At 35.4% G+C, this 25,688-nt stretch overlaps 1 protein-coding gene across 2 annotated transcripts in view; it reads left to right on the top strand.

Annotated features, from left to right (window-relative positions):
- Positions 1 to 610: 610 nt before the first annotated feature.
- Positions 611 to 25,688, top strand: part of LOC132938599 (uncharacterized) — a 34,248-nt gene continuing 9,170 nt past the window's right edge. Inside the window, exons 1-2 of one of the 2 annotated variants that reach the window (XM_061005521.1) lie at positions 611 to 783; positions 23,473 to 24,891. In XM_061005521.1, coding sequence (XP_060861504.1) covers positions 781 to 783; positions 23,473 to 24,891 — 1,422 coding nt within the window. In that variant the 5' untranslated portion in view covers positions 611 to 780. Of the gene's footprint in view, positions 784 to 6,455; positions 6,666 to 23,472; positions 24,892 to 25,688 lie in introns of those variants that run through there. The other variant, XM_061005520.1, reaches the window with a different exon arrangement.

The raw sequence follows: 25,688 nt of genomic DNA, 5'->3' as shown, positions 1-25,688 counted from the left end.
TTCTCACATTTTCAAAAACAAAAGTCCGTATCGACACAACAGGACACTCCTTTATAATGACATATAAAAAACCTAATGTTTAATTTGAAAATATTGTCCAAAAATCAGAATTTTAATACGTTCATTGTTAAAGGAACAAATGAGCATGCCTGGCGAATGGCTTTGTACACTGCACTGCAGCCTTTGTAACAATTTATGGCGTTAGTTTAAATACGCATAATTACAATGATAAATATCGCAGCGCAGCTCGTTGGTAGTTACGTCGTCGGTAAAACACAAAATATATAATAATATGACCGTGCACATAGAATTCAGCGTTTCTCTATTTAAGCATTGCGGTTGTGCACACAGTGCGCATACAAATGAGACGTCAGCTTATGATTATTTTAATTTATAATGTTTCGTTATTATTTTTTACATCGTAAATGTTTGATATAAAATCGTTCCGCATCGAGGTGAACTTGCCGTTCTTAATTCTCACGCAATATTATCTCAGTATCATTACAATAATATCGTACCTATATGACGAACGCAAACAATATATTTCGGCACACACCTGCAGGTGCCTACATGCGATATATGCTTTCTGACGACACGTTTTGTAAACAATTTCGTTTGTGCGATATAGCTTCGATTATTATTTCTTCGTATTTTTCAGTAGACAGCGAAGAACACAGGATGTGCTGAAAACTTCGGTTCGAACAAATAACACGAGTGAGTGTAGAAGCTCCGACAAACTTTAAGTTGTTTGTGTGGATTCGACAGCGATATTTGTTAAATATGGTGAGTTTAATTTATCAAACTTTCATCTGAACTTTCTTCTCATTCTTACTCGGATAATAATATTATCCTAAGAAAATATATTTCTTATCAACGTATTTAAGTTTTGTCATTTTTATATTTTACTCGGAAAACGGTATTTTCAAATAAAATAATAATTTAGCACCGACTATAGATTGATGTTTTGAATTGTACGCGTGTTATTTTATGCTTTGCAGATACATACAACAAATACAAAAAAACATTCGTACTAAATCGTTTCAAAATATCATCGGACATTTTTAAAAATGTTTAGTTGAAGCAGTTGTAAGTGATGTCCACAATGGAAATTATATAAATATTCGCGATACTCGCATTGCCATCAAGTAGTATTTGTTTAAGTAGGTGTGTGTTATAACACATTATAAAGTATGCAACGAAATGCTCACCTTTTGAACTGTCTGCAAATGATCAACAATTATTATCATCAAAAAACATATGCGCAAAATATAATAATTAATTGATTGTACACCGCGCACCGCGAGACGAGCTTTCGTCATAATTGAACATATTATTATTGTGCACATTGTTCTTGCAGGCGCTAAACGTAGTAGTCATATAATATTATTGTGCGGGTATAATATTATTATTATTGTTTCATATTTGCGTTGAAAATATAATATTGTTTTCGTTTACTATTGCAGCAGTATTATATTATGTACTCTATTATTACAACGCTAACGTACTATATACAAGCGGTCGAAAATAAGAGAGCCTGGATTTGATGGTTGTGCGATAAAAACGTCGAAACGACGCACCGCGTGTGTAATCGAATCGCATTAAATCTGCAGACGGAATGGCAACGCATATACGTGCTATAGTTTCCTTTTCCACCGCTCCCCTGTCCGCAGGGGCGTTTTGCGAATAGCGATTATAAATGCTCTAAAACAGTAAAACCTAATACTATTATGCGTGAAAACCTTTATCGTTGTTGTACAGTCGGTATAGTCTTGGAACACGCGGCCAATTTTATCCAACACGAACACACAATCAAAAAAAAAAAAAAAACCGAAAAACGCTCTTCATCTTTGACTCCGAACTAGCTACACACTGAAAATTATATATTACAAATTATATATTATAAGAGTGATCAAGGGTTTGTTTGCTCGCATATTTTCTTACGCTTTTAATGAATTCAAATTTTAACATTTTTAGTTTTAGTTGAAAGACCGTATTTTCAAATAACTACATATTTTTTCATGCCACTTTCATCCCAATAGTGTCCTGTGGTGGTAAAAATTAATTTTTTTCATACACAAGAACTAACCTTTTTTTACCATACCCAAATACTGTGTGAAGGGAATGAAAGAAAAATTCAGATCTATGTATAAATCTAAATTTAAACGAATATTGTCTGGATTATTAAACCTTATTAAGTTAGGGAAATAATCCAATGTAGTTGTTTCAAAAGAAATGGAGGCTGCGATGGTTAAGAAATTATGCTAATTAATATTAATTAATTAACATTTTGTAATTTTAAAAACGCCTCAAGCACTAAATATTACATCAAGTTTATATTTTGTGTAAAATCACTATTATGAATATAATTGTAATTATAGTAGGTACATAGTTTTATAACTCAGAAACTACCAGTTAAAATATCAATATAAATTTATATACAACAACATATTCAAAAAAAAAAAAATCATCTGCTGAGCAATATTTTCTAGTCGTGCCTACCTAATAAAGTTCTCGGTGGAAAAATAGAAGTTTATGTAGCCATCAATCATCTTTAAATGGTATAAAAATCTAAGTGTTTGAAAATATAATATATTATGGTCTTAATTAATCATTTAAAATATTCTAAAAATTAGAATTTTAATTGTGATTATTAATAAAAAATCGTAATATATATTATAATGAATTTTCCCGCATACGTGCCCTATGTAAAAAAAATTTTAAATAAGTTATTTATGTTCTATACCTACATAAAATCCAAACTGGTCTAACTTATGATCCAAAATCTTTTTGGAATTATATCAAAAGCCTAAAGATTGATAATGATAAACCAAACACTATATTACTAAATGATAAATCCTCGACTGGAGGGTCTGGAGTGGCTGAACTATTTAAATAATTCTTTAGCTCTGTTTATACAACAAAAATTTTAAATATAAGTAAAAGTCTAGATAATTAAAAAAATTATGCCGATATATGTCATCAACCAAGTATTAAAATTACCGTTAGCGAAATTTTTGAAGATCTTGGTTCTCTCGAGTCTCGACTTTAATCCATGCCCGGGACCTGGTATACCTAATATATATTGTTACGCTCTTGTAAATATTCCTTATCAATTCCTCTACGTAGACTGTTTAATCGATCTTTAAGTGTTGGTACTTTCCCATCTTTATGGAAAAATAGTCTTATGACACAAGTTCAATGACTTTAAAAATGAAATTTGTCTTAAAACGTTATTTACTTGGTCCTATTTTAGAATACTTTGAATCCTTCTCAAACAGGCCAAACCGAAGTGATTGAGCGAGTCTAAAGAAGATTTTTACGTATCATTGCTTATAACTTTATAAGCGTAAAGTAGGTACAGTTTAACATTAATCCACCTGAGTTGTATCTCTTTCTCCTCAGTACAAGCCTCTCTTGATTTAGATCATCTAGCTAATAGACGTAGGTACGCTGATATTTGTTTTTTTGTCCAAATTAGTAAATGGATCGATATCTTGCCCCGAATTATTACAATCATTTAACTTCCATATACCTCGGTATCAATCACGTTTTTGTCCCACGTTTGAAGTGCCATTTCATCGTACATCCTATATGGTTACAATAATCCCATTGATCGTTTATTCAGAGAGTGTAATGCCATGATAAACTTTGATTTGTTTAGTATTAAAGATTTATATCCTTCAAACCCATGTTTTTTTGTCAAATAATGTTCATTATATTTTAAATAAACTTAATTATTATTATTTCATTTAACCGTATAATATGTATTTTTTTTCTTCTCTTTAATATTATCAATCGTTTTGTTTTCATTTAAACTTAAGATTGTATTAATCTGCTGTACTTGAGCCCCTACGGCCGTTTATTCGAATAAAATAAATAAAAAATAAAAAAAATAAAGAATAATGGGGGGGGAGGAGGTTGAATGAAAATGCAACGCGAAAATTGGCGAATGAACCTGTATAAAATAATATACACCCGAAGTGCACCCGCTCGTTTCTAAGTTATGAGTTATGCGCCATATGGCCACTTACCTATTGCCTATACAAGTCTTGGGAGAGCAATGAAGCTTTTCACGATTTCGGCTGCAAGTTAAGAAATATTAACGTTCCGTAATATAATGGTTTTTATAGATGATAATATTATGTTGATAATGCAACTCGATTCAACAAAATACTTAGCCAGCGAGTTATGTCGACAGTTATTATTCTTTTATAGTTATTGCTAGATATTATAATATTGTGTATAGTACCTATATTAGATCACAGTTAAGCGTACCCATTGACGGCTGAAAATATGAAATAGCTGGTACTTAACTCTAAACATAATGTAATATTTACTATGAATAATTATATATAGTTAACCAACTTCAGCGTGGTCCCACGTGAGGGCGGTCTGGAAAAACATTAAGAGCCGAAAAACGTGTGCAGGCCACATTGATTGTCAAAACCTTCGAGTCACCATATTATAAGCAATCGGGAAGCGACGAGTGAGCTGTGGAGCTAAGGTTTTCATACATTTTATATTTCATAACAATAGCTTCAAATATTCTTAATAAATAATATTATGTGTTTAATATATTTATGTACCTGGTATAATTATTATTGCTATGCGCGATTTAAACATCTAAAATTTGTCCTAGTTAGGCGTATTGAAGTGATTAATTGAATACACTATAGTTTATACAATGGAAAATTAATATTCCTTAAATGATAATAGGTACTGAATATTTTATGCAAATTAATGGTTTATAGCTTATAGACGTCCAGTAGCGTAAGTGTCTGAGAAACATTATTAAATACTTAATTTTAAAACTATTGAAAATCCAAAACCTACGCGAAATAAATACGAATAAAGCTAAAAAAAAACTTCTCGGGTAACACGGGGCAAATGCGCTTATTGTTCCCCACGGGTATACGCCACTTCAGACTTCCCGGTCCGACAGTCATATAGGAACTGTAGTGTAATACCAATAGACCTAGTAGGCCTAGTGACTTATGGGAATCTTCCGGTATCCAGCAGTCGGACCAAACCGTTCCGTAATAAGTCCTACGCAGCTACCGCACGGTGATCCCATTCATTCGGCATGCGCGTAGACGCAGGTATATTATACAACCGGATCGATGATTTATTACTATTGGACTCACACTTTTATATTACATTTGTTTACTTCAAACGTACCAATATAAGGTACATATACCTGCAATGATTTACACATAACCAATATATATATACATACCGCCGACACGCGTATCCGACACACGGAACGGAGTCGGTGCCCCGCCGCGATAATCGCGTAAAAGTGCGCCCGCACATGGATCGGAGTAGTCGGAACTATAGTGTAATACTAGTAGGCCTAATGACTTATGGGAATCTTCCGGTATCCAGCAGTCGGACCAAACCGTTCCGTAATAAGTCCTACGCAGCTACCGCACGGTGATCCCATTCATTCGGCATGCGCGTAGACGCAGGTATATTATACAACCGGATCGATGATTTATTATTATTGGACTCACACTTTTATATTACATTTGTTCACTTCAAACGTACCAATATAAGGTACATATACCTGCAATGATTTACACATAACCAATATATGTACATACCACCGACACGCGTATCCGATACACGGAACGGAGTCGGTGCCCCGCCGCGATAATCGCGTAAAAGTGCGCCTGCCCATAGATCGTAGTAGTCGGCATTATGGATCGGAAACTATAGTGTAAAACCAATAGGTCTAGTGACTTATGGGAATCTTCCGGTATCCAGCAGTCGGACCAAACCGTTCCGTAATAAGTCCTACGCAGCTACCGCACGGTGATCCCATTCGTTCGGCATGCGCGTAGACGCAGGTATATTATACGACCGGATCGATGATTTATTATTATTGGACTCACACTTTTATATTACATTTGTTCACTTCAAACGTACCAATATAAGGTACATAATATACCTGCAATGATTTACACATAACTAATATAATTATATATATATATACATACCGCCGACACGCGTATCCGATACACGGAACGGAGTCGGTGCCCCGCCGCGATAATCGCGTAAAAGTGCGCCTGCACATGGATCGGAGTAGTCAGAACTATAGTGTAATACTAGTAGGCCTAGTGACTTATGGGAATCTTCCGGTAGCCTGCAGTCGGACCAAACCTTTCCGTAATATGTCCTACGCAGCTAGACTGTACGGTGATCCCATTCATTCGGCATGCGCGTAGACGCAGGTATATTATACAACCGGATCGATGATTTATTACTATTGGACTCACACTTTTATATTACATTTGTTCACTTCAAACGTACCAATATAAGGTACATATACCTGCAATGATTTACACATAACTAATATATTTATATACATATCGCCGACACGCGTATCCGACACACGGAACGGAGTCGGTGCCCCCGCCGCGATAATCGCGTAAAAGTGCGCCCGCCCGTAGATCGGAGTAGTCGGCATTATGGATCGGCAATCGATAGATCGATCGTCGCGGACAGGTGTTGTATTGAGAAATCGGCCGCCGCCGCCAGTCCGCTCCGCACAGCCAACCCGCCCGGTCAGGCAGCTCGCCCGCCAGACACCGTCGCTGCACAAACGGATTGATCGCGCCCAACATGTAACCGTCGGTCGCACGAACATGGTGCTAATTATCATAGTGAGTACACAGCGAGTATAACTGCAACAATATTATCGTAGTTTTGGCCCCGTGCACAATATAATACCTACGAAGTGCGATTCATTCAACAGCATAGTTATTGTAAAACACGAATGGCTGCGAGTATCGCGATTAACGTTTTGGGAAATATTTCATTTCCATTTTACAATTATTCGACATCGTCACGAAACGATATTTTTGAAAATTAAAAAATATATTTTTGCAATTTTTCATCGTTATAAATTTCATAATTTTTTTACTTTTTCGAACGGCACATCGTGACGTAGGTGGATTTTGAATTTTATATCCCTGGAATATTTTACAAAGAATATGATCGATATTAAAAAATTATGTAAAATATTAATTATAAAATTATTTTATAATGACTTCTAATTATTCAAACAAAAATATTTTCCAAAACTTAAATGCTTTTAAAAATAATGAGTGCTTACTGTTGTTATTGGCTTCTATGTTATTAATATTGACCTACTGAGTGTTTTTAACGATTATGATGATGATAGTTATAAATGATAAGTTGTTAATAATAGCGATTATTTTATAATAAGTCTGCATCTTGACTGTTTCAGTAGAATATAATTCAACATAATATTATGGATTTATGCATTATTATACTATGATTCCAGATTTTATAATAACTAATATTTAAATACTATTGTAACTAAAATCTGTGGACATAAAATCTAAAATTAAATTGTCGTTTGGTTCTCGAGCTTTACTAGTATAATATTAATATGATTTGTGAATTTGTGAATTATGATTTGTATTAGGTAGGTACTTAGACTTGTATAAAAGTTATTAGATTTCAAATCAATTCATTAATGTATTAAATCATCCTAATCATATTATGAACATTAAGTTTTATCTTAAATATTCATTAGGTAAATATAAAAAAAATTGAACTCGTTGCCAATTTCATTAAAATCAAAATAAATGTATAATGTTTGTTTGAGTAGCAAACTCATTACAAATTTTTTACAAGATAATATGTCTTTTATATGTCTTATAGTTTAATTCAAAGAAATAATTTATACTTAGGAAAAGGAAAAATCACTACATAAATAGTTAATAAACCAATATGAGTGGGTGTTAGGGTATTGATCGGGGTAAATAAATTGGTACCAACTATTTGTACGTCATAAAAATGTTAGTATAATATTACGCTATAATTAGTAACCCTTTTAATTTTACAAGTATAAAACCAATTTGAAGACCGTTTGACCTGACAATGTCAAATAATTGAAAATTCAGTCTACTCTAGTCTCTAATGTATATCGTGATATATTATATTTTACTTAAGTATTTTAGTATTTACTATATTTATACCATAACGCTATTGGCACAAATACCTATGACTTATTCACTTCTACTTGCCTGCCTCGTAGCCTAGGTTAATCATCAAGGCACGCACGCTCAATATCACATTGTTATATTATAGTGATATGATATTAATATTATTAATAATAGTACCTATATATGTGCAATAATTGTGCATCAACCACTGCTGTTAATTCACGAGCCATGGATTATGTACTTGGCGTGTAAACACGCAGTTATGTATATTTTAATAATATAAACTATAGTATTATAGGTATTAAATTACAAATACACATTACTAATATTACGATATTGTGCTATGTAGCCGCTGTATGATGTTCGCTGCCCCGGAACGAATAAATAACGTACGAAAATAGTAAACATTGCTTGTGCCCTCCATCGGCTGTTTTTAATTTTGTGTTTTTTTTTTTATTTTGATGATTGTTATTAAATCTTCCGGTGGTAGTCCACGACGACCCACAGATCCAAATGAAAACGGACCCGGATGAGGATAACGGCTGGAACTATGCGGAACATCGCTTTGCAGTGGTTTGCGCCCTCGTGTAGGTCCACGGTGTCCGTATTATGTGACTTTGGAAAACGGCATCACTTGTAGTGTTGGAAGGGTTGGATTAGGTTAATGTTAGGAGACAATGGTGCCGTGAACTGTCGTGAATATCCAGCCGATGGGAGATCTCACCTAATCTATCTAGCTGGCCTTCCCCGGTTAAACGCACGTTGTGAATAACTACCTAGGTATACATAATAATATACATACACGCATCTTAAAACTGCAGCTTACCAATGTAGGTTATATCCGTACGTATATTATAACGAAATACACGTCTAGTCGACCATGTAGATTTAACCAGGCAATGTAGGCAATGTGAATATATATATACACGAAATGTAAACTCGTTTATATATAACAATTATAAAAAATAACATTTTCACCGAACGAATCGATGATTGTCGTTAGGCACGACCTTGACAGTGCACCCGAGTCTGATGAACCCTTCGACGCGGATGTACCCATCACGGAAGGCCGCCGACCATTATTGTTATACATTATAACATAGTGGAATATTGTGTAGTGTATATATATATATATACTCTATATAGGTGTGTAAACTCGAACCCGACTGCTGCGGATAAACTCCCGTGACAAATTCGTTTTTGTTGTATTTTTGCCGATTTTTATTCACTTGCTCCAACCGGGGGGGGGGGGGGGGAGAACTCCTCCCTCTTGTTCACAGCCGACGAGATAGTCGGGACTTTTTCCCTTTTTATATGTACGTTGTTTCTGAATAGAGGTTCCGGAAACGTCAACGAATTCACATATTATATATTACCTATACGTATGTAATAATAGTATGACGTATTATTATTAATGTTCGGAACTAAAATAAAACAACACTGTATGTATGTGTAATGTGTATATATTATGATATATGCGGTCGGAAACTTGCATCCTTCACGAACCACACTAGCTTAACAACGATAATTAACGACTGTTGACGAACAAACGAAAAACCACGACAATCGCACTACATATACGTCGTATTATGTGTATTCTAGTATTGTTAGGATTTGATCTTAATACGAAAGTCAAAAACCAGTGTGGATACTATACAATAGTTACAATATGGATACTTTTCAGTTTCGGTTACAAGTCACGTGTACATCAACATTAATCGTCTATTCGTATGTATGGGGGGGGGGGGAGTTGCAAATCTCTTTATTATTATGATATTATAATTTAAACGTGCATAATATACTAATATGTTTTGATTTGCCGAGTAAAATATGCATTATTATAATAATATGCCTCTTAAACATAACCCGGCGTTAATATAGCGAGCTATTCGTGTAAATCGACAGTCCTTGCACGGATATACATATTATAATATTGTATCGAAAGGGACGAATTCGATAATATGTTATATTGATTATACGATCAACTATTTGCCCGTTTAGTGAACAATTATTCCGAATTCTGTACGTGCATTACATATTATTATGTTACAAACCAATTGGATGGGAGGGAGGTAGGTAAATCCGTGCAACGGAATTCAACTCACATATTATAATCACCCTTTGTGGCGAGAACCCTTCTAAAATAATTTGACACCGATAATTTGAAAACTATATTGTTATAATAGTAATAGTTTATAATACTTACGATCAGTTCCTTTATGAACTCGTGTATACAATACTATTGCATAGTTTTACACAATCCTGTCAACGTGCATCCATGGTATTATACAGTATGATATAGTATTTGGCACTTACTGATACGTCGTTATTATTGCATATTATTTGTCCGCAAAATATTGTTCTACCAATAACTTTTTCGTACGAAAAACCATTTGTTTTTTTTTTTTAAGTTTTGACGATTATACATAGGTACCTAGGTATATGAATAATGGCTGTGCTGGGCCGATGCACACATAATACGGACAGCGAGTGGTCATTGGATTTTGTAGCCGATTTCGTCGCAAAAAATTATTATAATGATTATATTATGTATAAATAGTGATTTTTTTTTTTTTTAGAGGAAATGCGTTTCCTTGACACATTATTTTCGTATTAAACGGTTAATGTTTGACTGTCTACCGTACCGTGTAATGTAGAATGCGTGCACATGTATATATACATACATATGATCGGTCGTCGTAAGGTATTACGCGCGCGCGTTAAAACGCCGTGAAATTATTACCCGCTTTGGATAAATTAGGCCGTGTCTTAAAAATATAATATAGTCACGTCGGCCGCCGCACAGTTTCGTCGTTTTATGGACATCACAAACACTGCTGTATTACCAGGTATTACTGTATTATACCTGTACAATTATTATGCATCGTTATTGGACGTATTTTAAACATAAAAGGGCCTGTAGACACGCCCAGATTAAGATTTTTGAGACCCTAGGGCGAATTTTTTTAGAGTCTCCAGTGTAAAATTTAAAAAAATTGTCCAAGACTCAATTTTTATTTCCATAAAACATTAATAATAACTGTATTTAATTAAAAATGTATTTCTTAGCTTTATCTAAACATTTTAGGTTTCTAAATATCATTTGCTTAGAGCCCCTTATATATCCCCTCGTCGTGTGCGTCCATCTGTCCATTACCAGTACATAATTACGATTGTTGATTTCAATTTATTTATTTCCGATGTTCTGTACATAAATTGTGTATGGAATCATTTATTGCGTCGTATATTAAAACAAATGTAGAAACCGGTAATTTAGCACGGTCGTGTCATATTGTCTAAACTCTAAACCTAGAAGCATCAAATGTTTTGTGTTTAGAACCGGAATTTTTTCTTAAAATATAATATTTTTTACTCATATTATTAAGGACTAAAAACGAATAATACGTATATAATTTTACGCTCAATATTTAGGAAGTAATAATATTACAATACTATTGATGCATTGTGAAATATGAGAGGCCCCTGAAAAAAAATCTCAACTCGTTGGCCTCCCTGTCACCTCCCCCCCCCCCTTGTTCCGACTTTACCTATAATAATAGAGCGCTGTATAGGTTAGGTCAGAATACGCTTGCCGGAAAAATGGTTAGAAACAATTAAATTTTACACTATTTTTGTTATGAATTCTCGGAAGAGAATATATTATAATAGGATAGTCATCGCACGTCGTATTACGACAATCGCGTATTCCGCGCGTGCTTAAGAGGATGTCAGCGCACCGTTTGTTTTCTCTCTCCGTCTCACGCGCAGCATAGCAAATTTATGCTCGGCAGAACTAACCCTATGTTGTTAATTTTAATATTATAGTGCGAATTCACCAATTATCAATATTATTCAAGCTAAGAACATAAGCTGAGTCTCTGCGTTGGCTTTTTTACGAGATTTAAGTTTTCATACAATTTACAAGCATTTTTGAATTGTAATAGTTAACACGCGCCCATAAAGTCATAACGACCATCGTAAATATCACAAAACAGCCAACACGGACACATGACACCCTCCATCGGACGCCTAGGAAGCGTAGGTGTAAGTTAGGCGCGGGCACTGGGTGAGTACCTGCCTAAAACAATCTATGCAAACTGATATTGCCGATTTAGTGTAATAACTAAATGATAACGACTAGTCGTCAGAACGAAAGACTTTTTCCATATGGCGATCAACTCGGTTTCAATAATGATTGAAAATTGTTTTATCCGTACGCCCGCGCGCCCGCCATCACTCTCGACGAGCCGTTCAACAATCGCATATAATTCCGTTAAGCCCGAGCGTGTGCCCACCAGGCAGTTATGTGTATATGCAATAATATGTCTGCATATCATGCGTAAAGATATTACCACCACCATCGTGATATGATGCAAAATCAAAACGTAACAATAATATTATATTAACAGTATTGTTTTACATCGCTTCGTATAATGTGATGTAGCCATAAGTACCTATATATGTATCTGAACATCGCGTGCGCGTAAGCACTCGGAGTAATTGTATAATATATATTTATTTTTTTTTTGCAACTCGCTGGCCGCCGCGCCGGGTTATCGTTTATTCAAACGCAATTTAAAACAATTTAATATTGATGGAGAAAAAATACTCGTTTGACTCGTGAAATGGTCTATTTCCTTTCCTCTCGACTCGCGGCGGCCGTTCTCGGAAACGTTAAGCTCCGCCATATACTATATACGCTGTCGCCCGCCGGTATATACCACCCACCGGTATATACCACCAACCGGTATTTACCTATACCGCCGTTGGTTCACGTATGCGTACACTGTATATTGTGTAATATATAATAAATATTTTTAAACACTCGTCCAACTGCGTAAACCGACCATTAATAACAAATCGTTCTCCAATCCGCAGTTTCGACGCACATGACGTGTTTAGTGAAAAAAAAAAATGCTCGTACGTCGTAACAATAATATCGCCACCCCGTTTTTATACACATAGGTATACTCAGATTTATATTCGTATTCCCACCTACGTTCAAATACATCGAGTTTTTTGAATTTACAAGTATTTACGTTAATGCTTATAAAATGACCGTAGTATTTTCAAAAGCTTTTAAAATTGCGTTTACGGCATTTTATAACGGATTTAACCATAGTCCGTAACATATATATTTTGCGCTTATAATTTTATTATGAGAATTGATAATCAGATGAATTCGTTTTGAAAACGCGGAATATACCTATATATTATAATATAAAGCTGGGAAAGTTAACGATTTTTTTTTTTAACTCAGTTATAAGTTAATTCAATAAAGGGCAAAGAAAAGTTTATTTAATTTTCAGTACACTTAGTTAAGTAGTACACAAATTTTATTTTTTTTAACCCTACCCTAATTTGTTACTTTTTGCCAGCTCAAACCTGCAGTGTATATTGTTTATACATTACCTACCGGCTACCTCACTGCAGTTTTTGTCACTAAAATAAAAACAATTCACACCAAACGTTGTCTGAAATATTTTTTGCAATGTTATTAAATTCAACCAATCTAAAAACAAAATTAATTAACTTAACTTTTAAATACGAAAATTGATTTTGTTGATTTCACGTTGATTATAAAACAATTTAGTTAAGTTATCAGTTAAATTAACGGAAATCCAAAAGTAACCTTGTAACCTAGTTAAGCTTAACAGTTACAATAATATAACCTTTTTAACTCGTTGATGCCCAGCCTTGAATTATAACATAGTTTCTGAGCTATTATTTTGTTTTATGTGAATGCTCGCTGATTTATATTTTAATTTATCGTGAACAAAAATCGATTACCCAACAGGCGATCGAACCGAATCTGTGTGTAACATAATAATATTATACACGTATTATGTACGACGTATGTATACGCATATTGTATATATAGGTAATAATATATAAGTACAACATAACGTTATAACACAATAACGCGATATTCTTATAATATTATGTACGGTACCTACTACGGTGTAAAAACAACGAAAACAAATTAGTTACGCGCGCGAGCATGTGTTTGGTCATTATTTTAAGGAATTAATTTTTTTTTCAATGTGTATTAGGTATAGTGGTCACTGGAAAATATCCTAAAAAATAAAATATTGTCGCGACAACTCGGCATCCTTATATCATGCGTGTGTGCACCGAACCTTTTCAATACACCTGCTAAACCTATATCTACGGCATATACAGAGTGATCACCATCCACCTTTTTTTCTTCAATAACACAGTTACTCAAAATATAACTTTTGGAATTTTTTAAATATGACCTATTTTAAATTTTTGAGATTTATCGTAGTACTTAAGGAGTGCCCAGTACTCCAGTGTCCTGTGAAGATGCAAACTTCTGTTTTTCAAATAAGAACTCCATTTTTACTGTAAACTACTTATATTGTATTAACTAATTTTTCTGAAAATGTATTTAATTCATAATTCTAATAATAGATTTAGAACTATTTAACTTTGTACCAAGGACAATAGGTCCTTCGTGTTAGCTAAATCATTTTTATTAGTCTTACTTCGAAATAAATCCACACCTAGCATTTTTAATACATTTGTACATGTTTTTCGTCAAAGACAACATCACTGATTTTATGAGATTGAAATAGGAGCATAATATTGTATTTTTTTTTAGATGAATATCCCATAAAATGTGCTTTTTTCGTGTGTGTAATGACATTAATAATATGAATTGCAGGTACTTACAATGTGCAAAATAAATAACAGATAACGTGTATCAATATCAAGCGATTGGTGGGAATTAAATGGGTACATACTAATCAATAAAATGCGCAATAAAATTAAAACGTATCAATGCATAATATACATTATAACTCAATTGATACATAGAACAATATGGTTTTGGCTTAGGCTTAAGAAAATTATTTTAAAATAAATTGTATTTCCTTATAAGATTTTGCTTAGATGAAACAATTACCATGTTACCACACACTCACACTATATTATGTACATAGTTATGAATATTATCTAATATTCTTATAGGTATATATTTTTATAAAGCGTTCGAATAACACTAATAAAATCGCTCGGACCATGGCTAAAACGTCGTTACACAAACAAAAACACCAGACTATAATATTATTGTATTTTATATTTTATACACACGTGAGTGTGTGTGTGTGTGTGTGTGTGTGTGTGTGTGTGTGTATAAGCATATTACATAAAAACAAAAAAAACAAAAAATAGGACGAGTTCCGGTCTGGAGTTACAATTAAATTCGGTTTATGCGCGATTGGTCGACGACGTGCCCGCGTTTCCGTGTAAATGGTAGAACAATATTATTGTGCACATTAAGTGCAGCGAATACATCTGATCGTTTTCCTATAGGCTATAAACTGAAATATATTATTATGCCTAGCCTAAACATATGGCTCTAAGATATCAAAAAATACAAATTTAAAACTGCATAAACATGTTATACGCCTTGTTAATATTATGTTTCGTGCGTCAACTACTTTTAACATCACGAGCCGCTACTGTGTCTAGACCCTGACCAACGCGTATATTGTACAGAAATATTATCCCATTCGTCGTTGCAAGACTGACGTCTTTTTATAGGATCGACTAGGGCCTATATATGTGTATAATACAATAATACGCGCTTGAGCGCCACACTGTGAGAGCAAAACGAAATTCACTATATAGGTAATTAGAGACCCTAAATTCCTAATTTAGAGCTAGTCTAGCACGAAATTATAATTATAATAAGTATGTGTGTATAATGAATAATGATTAATGACCAATTTAGATACCATATGGTTCTATTATAGGTTTGTCCACCATTTATTTTAAAACACAAATTGTCGTGTATGTATGGTAGGTATGTCAATTATTATTGTAAACTTTAAACTGGTAAAATGTATTGTTCACATTCACACATTGCGGATTATGGTTACGTGCGTAGTGCGTGCGTACTAAACTCTTCAACCAAATGCGATTACTCAAACAACAACAAAATTAATGTATAAATATTAAATATACATCTAAAATCTATACAACATTCTATAGGTAGCACGTAAATACATAGTCTAAACCTACTCTAATATATGTGACAGTATACTGCAGGTGCTTATTAGTTATTGGTATAGGTGCTATAATCAAAGGCGAGTAATACAAAAAAATAACGAAAAAATAATAATAAAAATAGTTGGCATGGATCTATGGGTTACATATTTTGTGTTCTCGTTTCTAACTTTTCCTATCTTAAGTCTCTGTAGATTTGCCAAAAAAAAGATTATAATAATAACGCGTTACGCACCATATTTAGATATAGGTACATAGATTTTATATTTAGTGGCGATAAAGTAGGTAGCTAGGAATATTTAAGTCCTAGATCCGATCCTGGAATCTAATAGTATTATTAAATATTCAACTTGAAACTGAACTGTTCATATTAAGGTGTGATGAATTGTAACTTTTCGTTTTCTCACCGATAATAACAATATGCATGTGCCTATATTCTGTAATAGTACAGTATAAATATTTATATATACGTATTGCATGTACACAAGATGTTTTTTTTAAAGGTAAACACTGCTCTTTATCACAAAAAGTGTTTATTTTTTTGGAATCCACTTGTTTAAAAGAATTTTACCAAAACGTAGGTATAATAATGAAACGTTATTATTATTTCAGTACTACACTCTACGCCACGAGTGAAGGAACCCGTGTCCCGACCAAAACACGTTCGATTCCGCGCATCGCCACGTATTTGACATACACTAAATGGCACAAAATTGGGAAATGCCTACAGTCTGCATGCGCAAAACGGGCCCCTTCTCTCGTGGCACGGAATACAATATACAAATAACATAAAAATATAATAACTAATATTTAAGTGTTTATTATTCGCGCGATGTTTGTAGTAGGCGGTATCGTCTTTTGTGTGCATATTCGTTCAAGTGTGACACTGAAATCTATTATATTATTATTATTATATAGATTATAGAAGAAATATTGAAGGACGATGGTGGTCGTGATGACTTTCACTGACAATATTTTTTACTCATTTCCCTTCCGATTTCTGCTCTATTACCTATTCTGTATAAATTAATCTACATTTGCTTAGCGCCGATAAAATTGATGACATTGTTTTTTTTTTTTTTTTGTATGTTTTGCTCGTCCGCAAAATTTCTCCGAGTCCCGAGTAATTTGCCGTCAAGAATTTCTGTGTAAAGAGAACAAAACGTAATTCTCTCGGCCTGCCGTCAAACAGCTTACGCATTAGTATTGATAATTCGTCCGTGAAACAACGCAATTTTCGCGTGTGTCATGTTAAACGGTTTGTTTTTGAAACCAAAATTTATATTCTTACATTTCCAAAATTGAAATGTTGTTCCTATTGGCTATTCAAGACGCGTAATAGCGATTTCTGTCTGGATTTAAAGATAATCTGTAATAAATTGATGTACCTATAGGTTAACATTTATATTTATTAAAATATTTATTTACGCTTATATTATTTGTACACGTTTATTTTACATTCACCTACAATAACACAATATTGTGTTGTTAAACGGTGAGAGTTATTAATAATCATAAATATCATGCCTAAACTTTAATCAACGTTCTAGTACTGCAGCTATAGCAGTAGTTTTTAATTTTAATCTATTCGTTGATATTATACTGTTCTGCCATCGATTTAAACGCGTTTGTCATTATCAATAATATTTGATACGACAGCCTGATATGAGTGATATTACAACCTATAATCATGAATATAAATAATGACATAATATGAATATACGAAATTTTAAAATGAATATAACAATGTATATAATATTATAATTATAATATGAAGAAAATTATATCAGATATAATATTATTAACTGCTTTATTTTGACAATGCCCAATGTCACTTTGTGCAGCATGAGACTTTCATATGGTACCATCAAAAATACCACTGCTATAGCAGTAGCGTCCACTTTTAGTTGGGTTTTCAAGTAGGTACTGCAATTATTATGGCAGTATTATTCAAAAGGGTGCCCTGCATGGAATCACCACTCAACAGTTTATAATAATTATACTGCTCTGGCAGTACTTATTCACGACTGTTTGCCAATATGATAATATTATAATTATTTACCGTTTATTATTAATATAGAGTATGTGAGACTAGGGTTTAGGAGAATCTATAGAAACAACCATAATTGCGTTATCTATTATACTATATTATTATAATAAATTCCGTGACAAGGATTATTATACAAAAATTGTCGTGTGTACTCGTATACTGGGAAGTGTATAAAAGGGATAGACCGGATATAAAGGATTTGGCAACAGGTTTTTTGACACACATTAGGCCCCTCAAAAAAAAAATGAACTGAATATCTGGTGTATACCATGTACAAAGAAAACCATCTCTTACCCCATCATAAAGTAATTTCCAAAAGAAAAAATGTTTCAAAAAATTGTTTTTTTATATACATCCGTTATTTTTACATAAATCTCAAAAACCCGTCCCACTATTATTCCTTTGGTGTACCTCGATAAAAATTCAATAACGGGGCTGGTGTACCCATCGGTGCTCCAATACCTAACATTATAAGCGTTCAGATCTTAGACCGTATGGTTATAAATAAGTAGGTAAATGGTTAGGTTAGGATCAAGGATTTGCGGGGCCTGGTGCGAGATAATTTTTATATTTAAGAGTTCTCTACCTAAACACTTAAGAAAATACATAAAATGGATATTGGCACACAGTCCGGCTTATACTACGGTCTCTTGTTAATGGTTTATATAAAATATTTTAGTTAATAAGTCTCCCTGATTTCTTGAATTTGTTACACTCACTGGATTACCTATAGGTTATAACTGTGACAAGTTATTCGTTTTCATACCAATCGTTATTCGATGTTTATTACTTTATTAGTAGTGCGTCACACCTAATATGTCCATATTATATACAATACGAATACTTTGAAAGCGCAGGGCCAAGTACCAGGACCCCCTTGAGGTGGCCCTGTGGTTATGCAGCCGAGGATTACATATTATATTATTTTGCCACTTGTTAGTTGTCTCTTTCGTGCAAACGCAGTCCATTGGACTTTTACTAGAATGGGCCGTGATTTAACTGTTATAAATTATAACTCGTTACGATTAAACATTTTTATGGCATTGTTATACATAGATATGCATAAGAACAGCACAAGTAAAAAAAAAATTATTTATGGAAAGTACCTCCTCGTGTACTTACATTTACCAAACTCGAGTACCTATGTACAATATATGTATTGATAGAACACAACAATAATGCTCCAATGAAATAAATAATTATATTCATTTTTCCGTTTTCTTGATATATAGTTCAGTTCATGCAGTATAAAATGTCGTAGGTAGGTATACCGTTTGTAAAAATATTATAATTTTTTCCCTATCTTTTAGAAATGATTTTATTGTACATTTTATTTTAACATTTATACCTACGGTTAAAAATGTCGGACGATGAGAATATCAATTAAACTTTAATCGTCGTTGAATACGGGTTAGGGGGGAGGGGACATTGTAAAATATGTATGGGATAACCTGAAAAGATTAACGTAGGCGGCCACCAATAGACGTATTTACAATATATGTACCCGTAGAGTTCAAACCCTGCAGATCCGTGACCGGAACTTATCATCCGGTCGATCAAGCTAGACAGGTCAAAGTCAAATATTTTATATTATACAAATGGTATTTATTTGTAAATTATTCGTTTGACATGAAAATTGTTTAACATAGCGCACATGTTTGCATTGAAATTGTTTATAATACGCATATTGAATATTATTTCACCGAAATGCGTTGTATAATAATATTATAATAGGTACACCTATATAGTAGGCATATAATATACATAATATTGTTTTATCGTCATTCGTTAACGATGTACGCAGTTAAAAATTGCATCGCGTGTGTGTTTTCAAAATATGCATCCAACTCATCAAAACTCACTTTAGCGCATACACCGCGACCATAATGTTTTAAGAATCAATTATTATATACTACCGCCCAATATTTTATGACGTGCTGTCATGCATAGTATACGACATTTTGGACTCGGAAGTTGGACGATTTTTCTATAATATTGTCATTTTTTTTTATGAGTTATACGTCATTATCGGACCGTCGTCATCGTCGTCGTCGGGTTTCAGATGTACCCATTATTCGTATTTTAAATTTTAATAAAACTTTTTTCATCCACATCAAACCGTAATAGGCGTATTTCGGATTGCACAGTAATTAATAACATAAAATAATACGTACCTATAGTATACGATACCTACATTACCTAACCTAACCTTGGACGACTCGGTATTGTATGAGCGTAACTGCCGTAAGGTAACCATAATAATAATATTTTTTTGGAACGCCTTGTCGTTGTACATTTCAATAACGTGCAACCCGGTTCAGTATAATTTGGTCCAATAATACAAATTGTTGTTGGATTTGTATATAATACCCACCATGGTTTAAATATACAACTCAGACGGCATTTTGAAATGATAATATTATAATGTTATAATAATATTTGTAGTCAAACATTTGCTGTCTGGGGAGGTTATTGCACATAATATAGCCTGTATTGCTATCAAACAAAATTAAAATGGCAGCGTATAAGGGTACAGTCCATTTCTTAGTATCTGTCATAGTGTAACCAGTATAGGACGTCGTCCCCTTACGCTGCCGTTTTAATTTCTTCACGTGATAAAATTATGTACTGGGTGTTAACCTATTGCAATAACCTTGTATGTTTAAGCCATGATAATACCTAATAATATATTATCTAATGCCCAGAAAATGTGTATATTTTCTATTTGCGTCCATTGCAATAACCGTATAATGTAACGTCTCGTAATACATCTTATCATAATTATACATATTATTTTATTCTTCGATCGAATTTGTGTTAAATCTGTGGTTTTGATTTTCACGTTGACTTCTGCCTATTTAATTATTTAACGTTTGACTGTCGACAGCTGAAATTTCGGTCGGTTTTTCAAATTTGTGCATTGAATTATATTCGACTAAATTATGTAGTAAGACAAACAGATATGATAATAATAATAATATATATTATATAATATTATGGCCCACATATAGATCATAATATTAAATTGTTGTTGTTCTGGCACTGCCCTCTTCCACTCACCCTCCAATCATGTTTTAGACGTTCACATCGGTGATAATAAATTAGTAGGTAGAAATGTATAATGTAGATAATACATATCATGGTTATGTTATAATATTATATATAGAATTCATCGTCCCACTCAAATTTCCAGCGAAATCCATTCAATAGTGCAGTCCGCCGTTTGCCCACAGTCCAGTCGGATTCCCGCAGCAGTGGTCCCACACGGCAGTGGCATTATTATATTATATAAATCATATTATATAGGTACCTTCATCGCATACAATTATATTCATGCAGACTAGTGTTGAAATATTAGATATTAATAATATTAATATGATGTTATATCAATTTATAGTGCAATGGTCACGTTTCTGTCCAAAGAAAATCGTTGGATTCAAAAACCGTGTCATTGCATTTTCTTAGCCACGAGAGGGAGTAAGCGTATTATTATATTATGTGTTATGTATTGTCCGTTTGCATTTTAGCCCCTAGGCCGATCGAGTCTGGGTTTTTTCAGCCTAGAAGTAATATTTCAAGTGTAATAAATAATATGTATTACCTGTATGTAAGACGTATCATCATTCCCTAGTGATGGGTGAATTGGTTCGCAAACCATTGATATACCATAAACTTTAAGAAATTTGAGACTAATTTTGAATCAAACAGTTTGAATAGTTCATGCGATATGAGTATAGTATTATGACGATTGACCATTGACGATCAGTGTGTTCGAGTACAACTCCAGGTCAACAGCAATACAGCATGCCATTATTGTTCTATTTATAGAACATATTGAATATATTTAAAAAGATAATGAGGGTAACTATTATATTTGAATACCCACTAGCTGTATCAGCCGACTTCGCCCGAGACAAAATGACCACACATAAAATGCGGTGTTACGTATATCGACCTATCTTGGTTTTAGTGTACCTCGGTTCACGGGAAAATCGACAGCGTTGCTGTATCTTGCTTCATGAACTAATTCGCCCGGGATGAGCAATCCGCTTGTATCACATAGAATATTTCGGAAGTGCAGTTTCAAACTACTTTCTAAACTTTCTTGATATTATATGTAAGAACAAACTCTGAAACTTTTGTCAGCATGCGTCGTGTAGTTGTTGAGCCTATAAGCTACATTTGAATAACAAATACAATTTATTAAGTATTAATTGTTATTATTTCAAATCCTATACCATTGCCCGGCGGTTCGGCTAATCTATACATTTTTTTTTCAATTTGTTTTCTGTAACCTGCAATTGCCACTCTATATATAACCAAACAAATTATTCGATTTTTGTGAGCCAGAATGAAATGCAAGCGTGAATCACCCTGTAGACACCTATATAAGTTTAGAAAACGAAGCAAAGTACACTTTCCTAGTCCCAAGGAAAATGTGCGCATAAATTGGTGCCAATAATTGGATCAGGAGTTTCCAAATCTATAAGCCCCGTACAAACATAGGTGTACTCTGTCCAGCGAGAGAACGCCCTACGGCCAATGCCGGTCTAGTTTCGCGCATACGATTATCCACCCAACAACCGACGGCGCACTCTGACGACCATCGGCACGTCTCGACGACGACCGTCTTCGGAACACCTACAAAGGGGGAAACGAGACCATGGCAATCGTTCGGCCCTCAGTCTGCATGCGCAGAACCGGTGCGTTCTCTCGCTGGACAGAGTATACATATTAAGTTTTAAATAGGTATACAGTAAAAACTCTTAATAACGGACCTCTTACTAGACGGAAATCTCCGTATAGCAGAAAATAACAACAGTCCTGTATAGGTTATATCCCATATATTTTAGTCTCCTTATAACGTAAACTCCCCTTCAGCAGAAAACTCATTTGATAGCTAGCGATTCCGTTATAAGAAGATCTTACTATACATAGAAACGATAATAGATAAAGCCATAAAGACAATACATTATAACTATTTATAAAAATGTAAAAGTTGAGACAAAAAGTGCATGCGTGTTTATTCCTAGTCCCAAATGGGCCGATGAAAATTTCGTAAAGATTTAAAATGGTATTGAAACGGCTGCCGGTTGAGGTGGTGAAAAATTATTTACAAAGTAAAAAACAAAAAATTAATTTATGATTTCATTCAATAAAACAAACATTCATTTTTATAATACTATACATTTTTAGCTTTTACCGTTACGTTTATAATATAATTATAGGCTAAATAGGAGTATACATGCAGTTTTACATTAATCATACGTCGTTTTTGTTTTCGGTCAAACCTTCAGTTTTCTGACAAACCCTCTTAAATCGACAACCCCTATGTGGTACCATATAAGTCGGACTTGCGAGGTCCTACTGTGTTTGTAATATTTTTATCTTATGGACGCCCTTCGTGTAAAGTATGCGCAGGTGTTGTTGATGTGCGCAAGCGGCGCCGAACCAAAAATCGTGTACTCTAGACCGCCGCGGAACGACACAGACATGACGGTGCAGACGGCCGAAGCGGACGACGACGAAACGACTACGGCAAACACTACGACCACTGCGGCGCTGGCCACCTTAGCGTCGACTGGCCGCCGGTACGCGGACAGCAGCAAAAGTATGTCATCCAGGGCCAACAACTATTACGGCGTACAGTACTACGCGCCGCCCGTTGTGCACGGCACCGCCGCCGACGCCTTCGCCCGCCAACTGCAAATTCAGCAACAGCAGCAGAACCTCCACCACCACCAACGCCACGCGCTGCAGCAACCCGCGACCGTGGCGGCGGCGCCGTACCATCAACGGGGCGGCGACCGTCCGCCGTGGGAACAGACGGCATCTGTGGTGCACGCCGACGTCGGACCGATACTGATGAACCCGTTGCAGCTGCAGCCGGCCGCCTACGACGACCCGTCCACGGCCCGGTACGCGCCGCCCAAACCGCACAGGGCCCAGCCCGTGGCCAGGATCGTCAAGTACTCGGAACCGGCGGCGGCCGCGGTGGCGTACCAGCTTCCATACCTGGCGGCTGAGGCTGACGACCGAATGCTGTTGAACAACCTTCCTGCGCTCCAGTTCGCGCTCCAGCACGCCACTGGTAAGACGCCGCCGCCGTCGCCGCTGGTCTCGACGTCCGGTCACCAGCAGTACGCGGCCCTCCAGCAACCGCCTAACCACCATTACCGCCACCACCAGGTCAAACAGACACCAGCTACCACCGTTCACCAGGTCTACCCGCCGCCACCACACCAACACCTGCACCGCCACCATCAGAGGCTGCTGCAGCCACATCCCGTCCACCACGCACACATGCAACACCGATACGCTCCTTACGGAGCAGCGCAACCGGCCACCCGGTACACCCAAGTGCCTTTCCTGTACAACCTGCCGGCACCGCCGACCGCGCAGCGACACCTGTTGGCACCCGCCGAGTACGATCTGGTGACCCGGTTCAACAAACTGCTCAAGCAGCGCGAGAGGGATGATCGACACCGCGACCAGGAATCGGTGCGGCGCCGGCGGCCGGACGACGGTGACGTTAGCGGTGCCACGGTCGTCGTCGACGATATCGAAGACGGCGAGGAAGAGGAGACGGCCACCCGGCCGGCTGTTAAGGCAAAAAAGGCCAAAAAGAAGAGGAAGAAGAAACCAGCAAAGGCCACCACCCCTGCACCACCGGCGCCGGTCGAGGAGGAAATCGAGGAGGATGACGGCGACAGGCGACCACCGCCGTCACGGCGACATAAGCAACTTGTGCGGCAGGACGACGAACGGGCCGACGACGAACAGCCCAACTCCGAAGAACAGGAATCGCAAAACGTGCACACCAGCGAAAAGGTACGCGTCATGTCAAATAATAATTATGTACAATGTATTATTATTACATTTTTATTTTATAATTTACTATAATATTATTATTGTTATACTTAATATATTTTTTGTCACGCCTGCACCGAAAGTTTAGTTTTCGATGACGGTTGAAGCGTTGGAAAGCGACGTTTTTCCGTCCAGTGGGTGGTAAAGTGGGAATCCCCAAAAGTACCGGGTGGTGAAATGGAAATCTCCAAGAGTACTGAGCTCAGATATCACGCGAATTCTCTGAACAAACAGACACTAAAATCTATACTACGGTCCTCATAAAACATAAACTGTTGGTTACATCTTAGATTCATATTATAACCTCCTTGCATGACGCGTAAACATTTTTCTTTCATGAAATTGCCTTCGTATAATAATTTGGTCGTTGCATAGATCCCCGCATAATGCATTATACACCTTTGCCTTGATTACATTTTTTTATTCTTATTTTATTTTAATATAATAATAATTATTATTTATACTGAAATCTATACCACGGTCCTTACAAAATATAAACTTTTGGTTACATCTTATATTCATATTATACCCACCATGCTTGACGCTTAAAATTAATAAAACCAAATCGTTTCTTTCATGAAATATTGTTGTCGTAGAATTATGGTCTAGTTATTGCATAGATCCCTAGCTGCATTACCTTTACCGTTAATCGATGAATGCAGAAGCGTGACAAAAAAAATAGCATGTGTGGCTCGTGTGGGAAGGCAATTTCAGTCTTTGGCGAAATGCGATCGTCGCCTGCGGCTCGTTCCTCACAC

Source organism: Metopolophium dirhodum, chromosome 2 (assembly GCF_019925205.1).
Source record: "Metopolophium dirhodum isolate CAU chromosome 2, ASM1992520v1, whole genome shotgun sequence".
Classification (NCBI taxonomy): Eukaryota; Metazoa; Arthropoda; class Insecta; order Hemiptera; family Aphididae; genus Metopolophium; species Metopolophium dirhodum.
The sequence above is the reverse complement of the archived record's forward strand: the minus strand, read 5'-3'. Positions and strand labels throughout refer to the sequence as shown.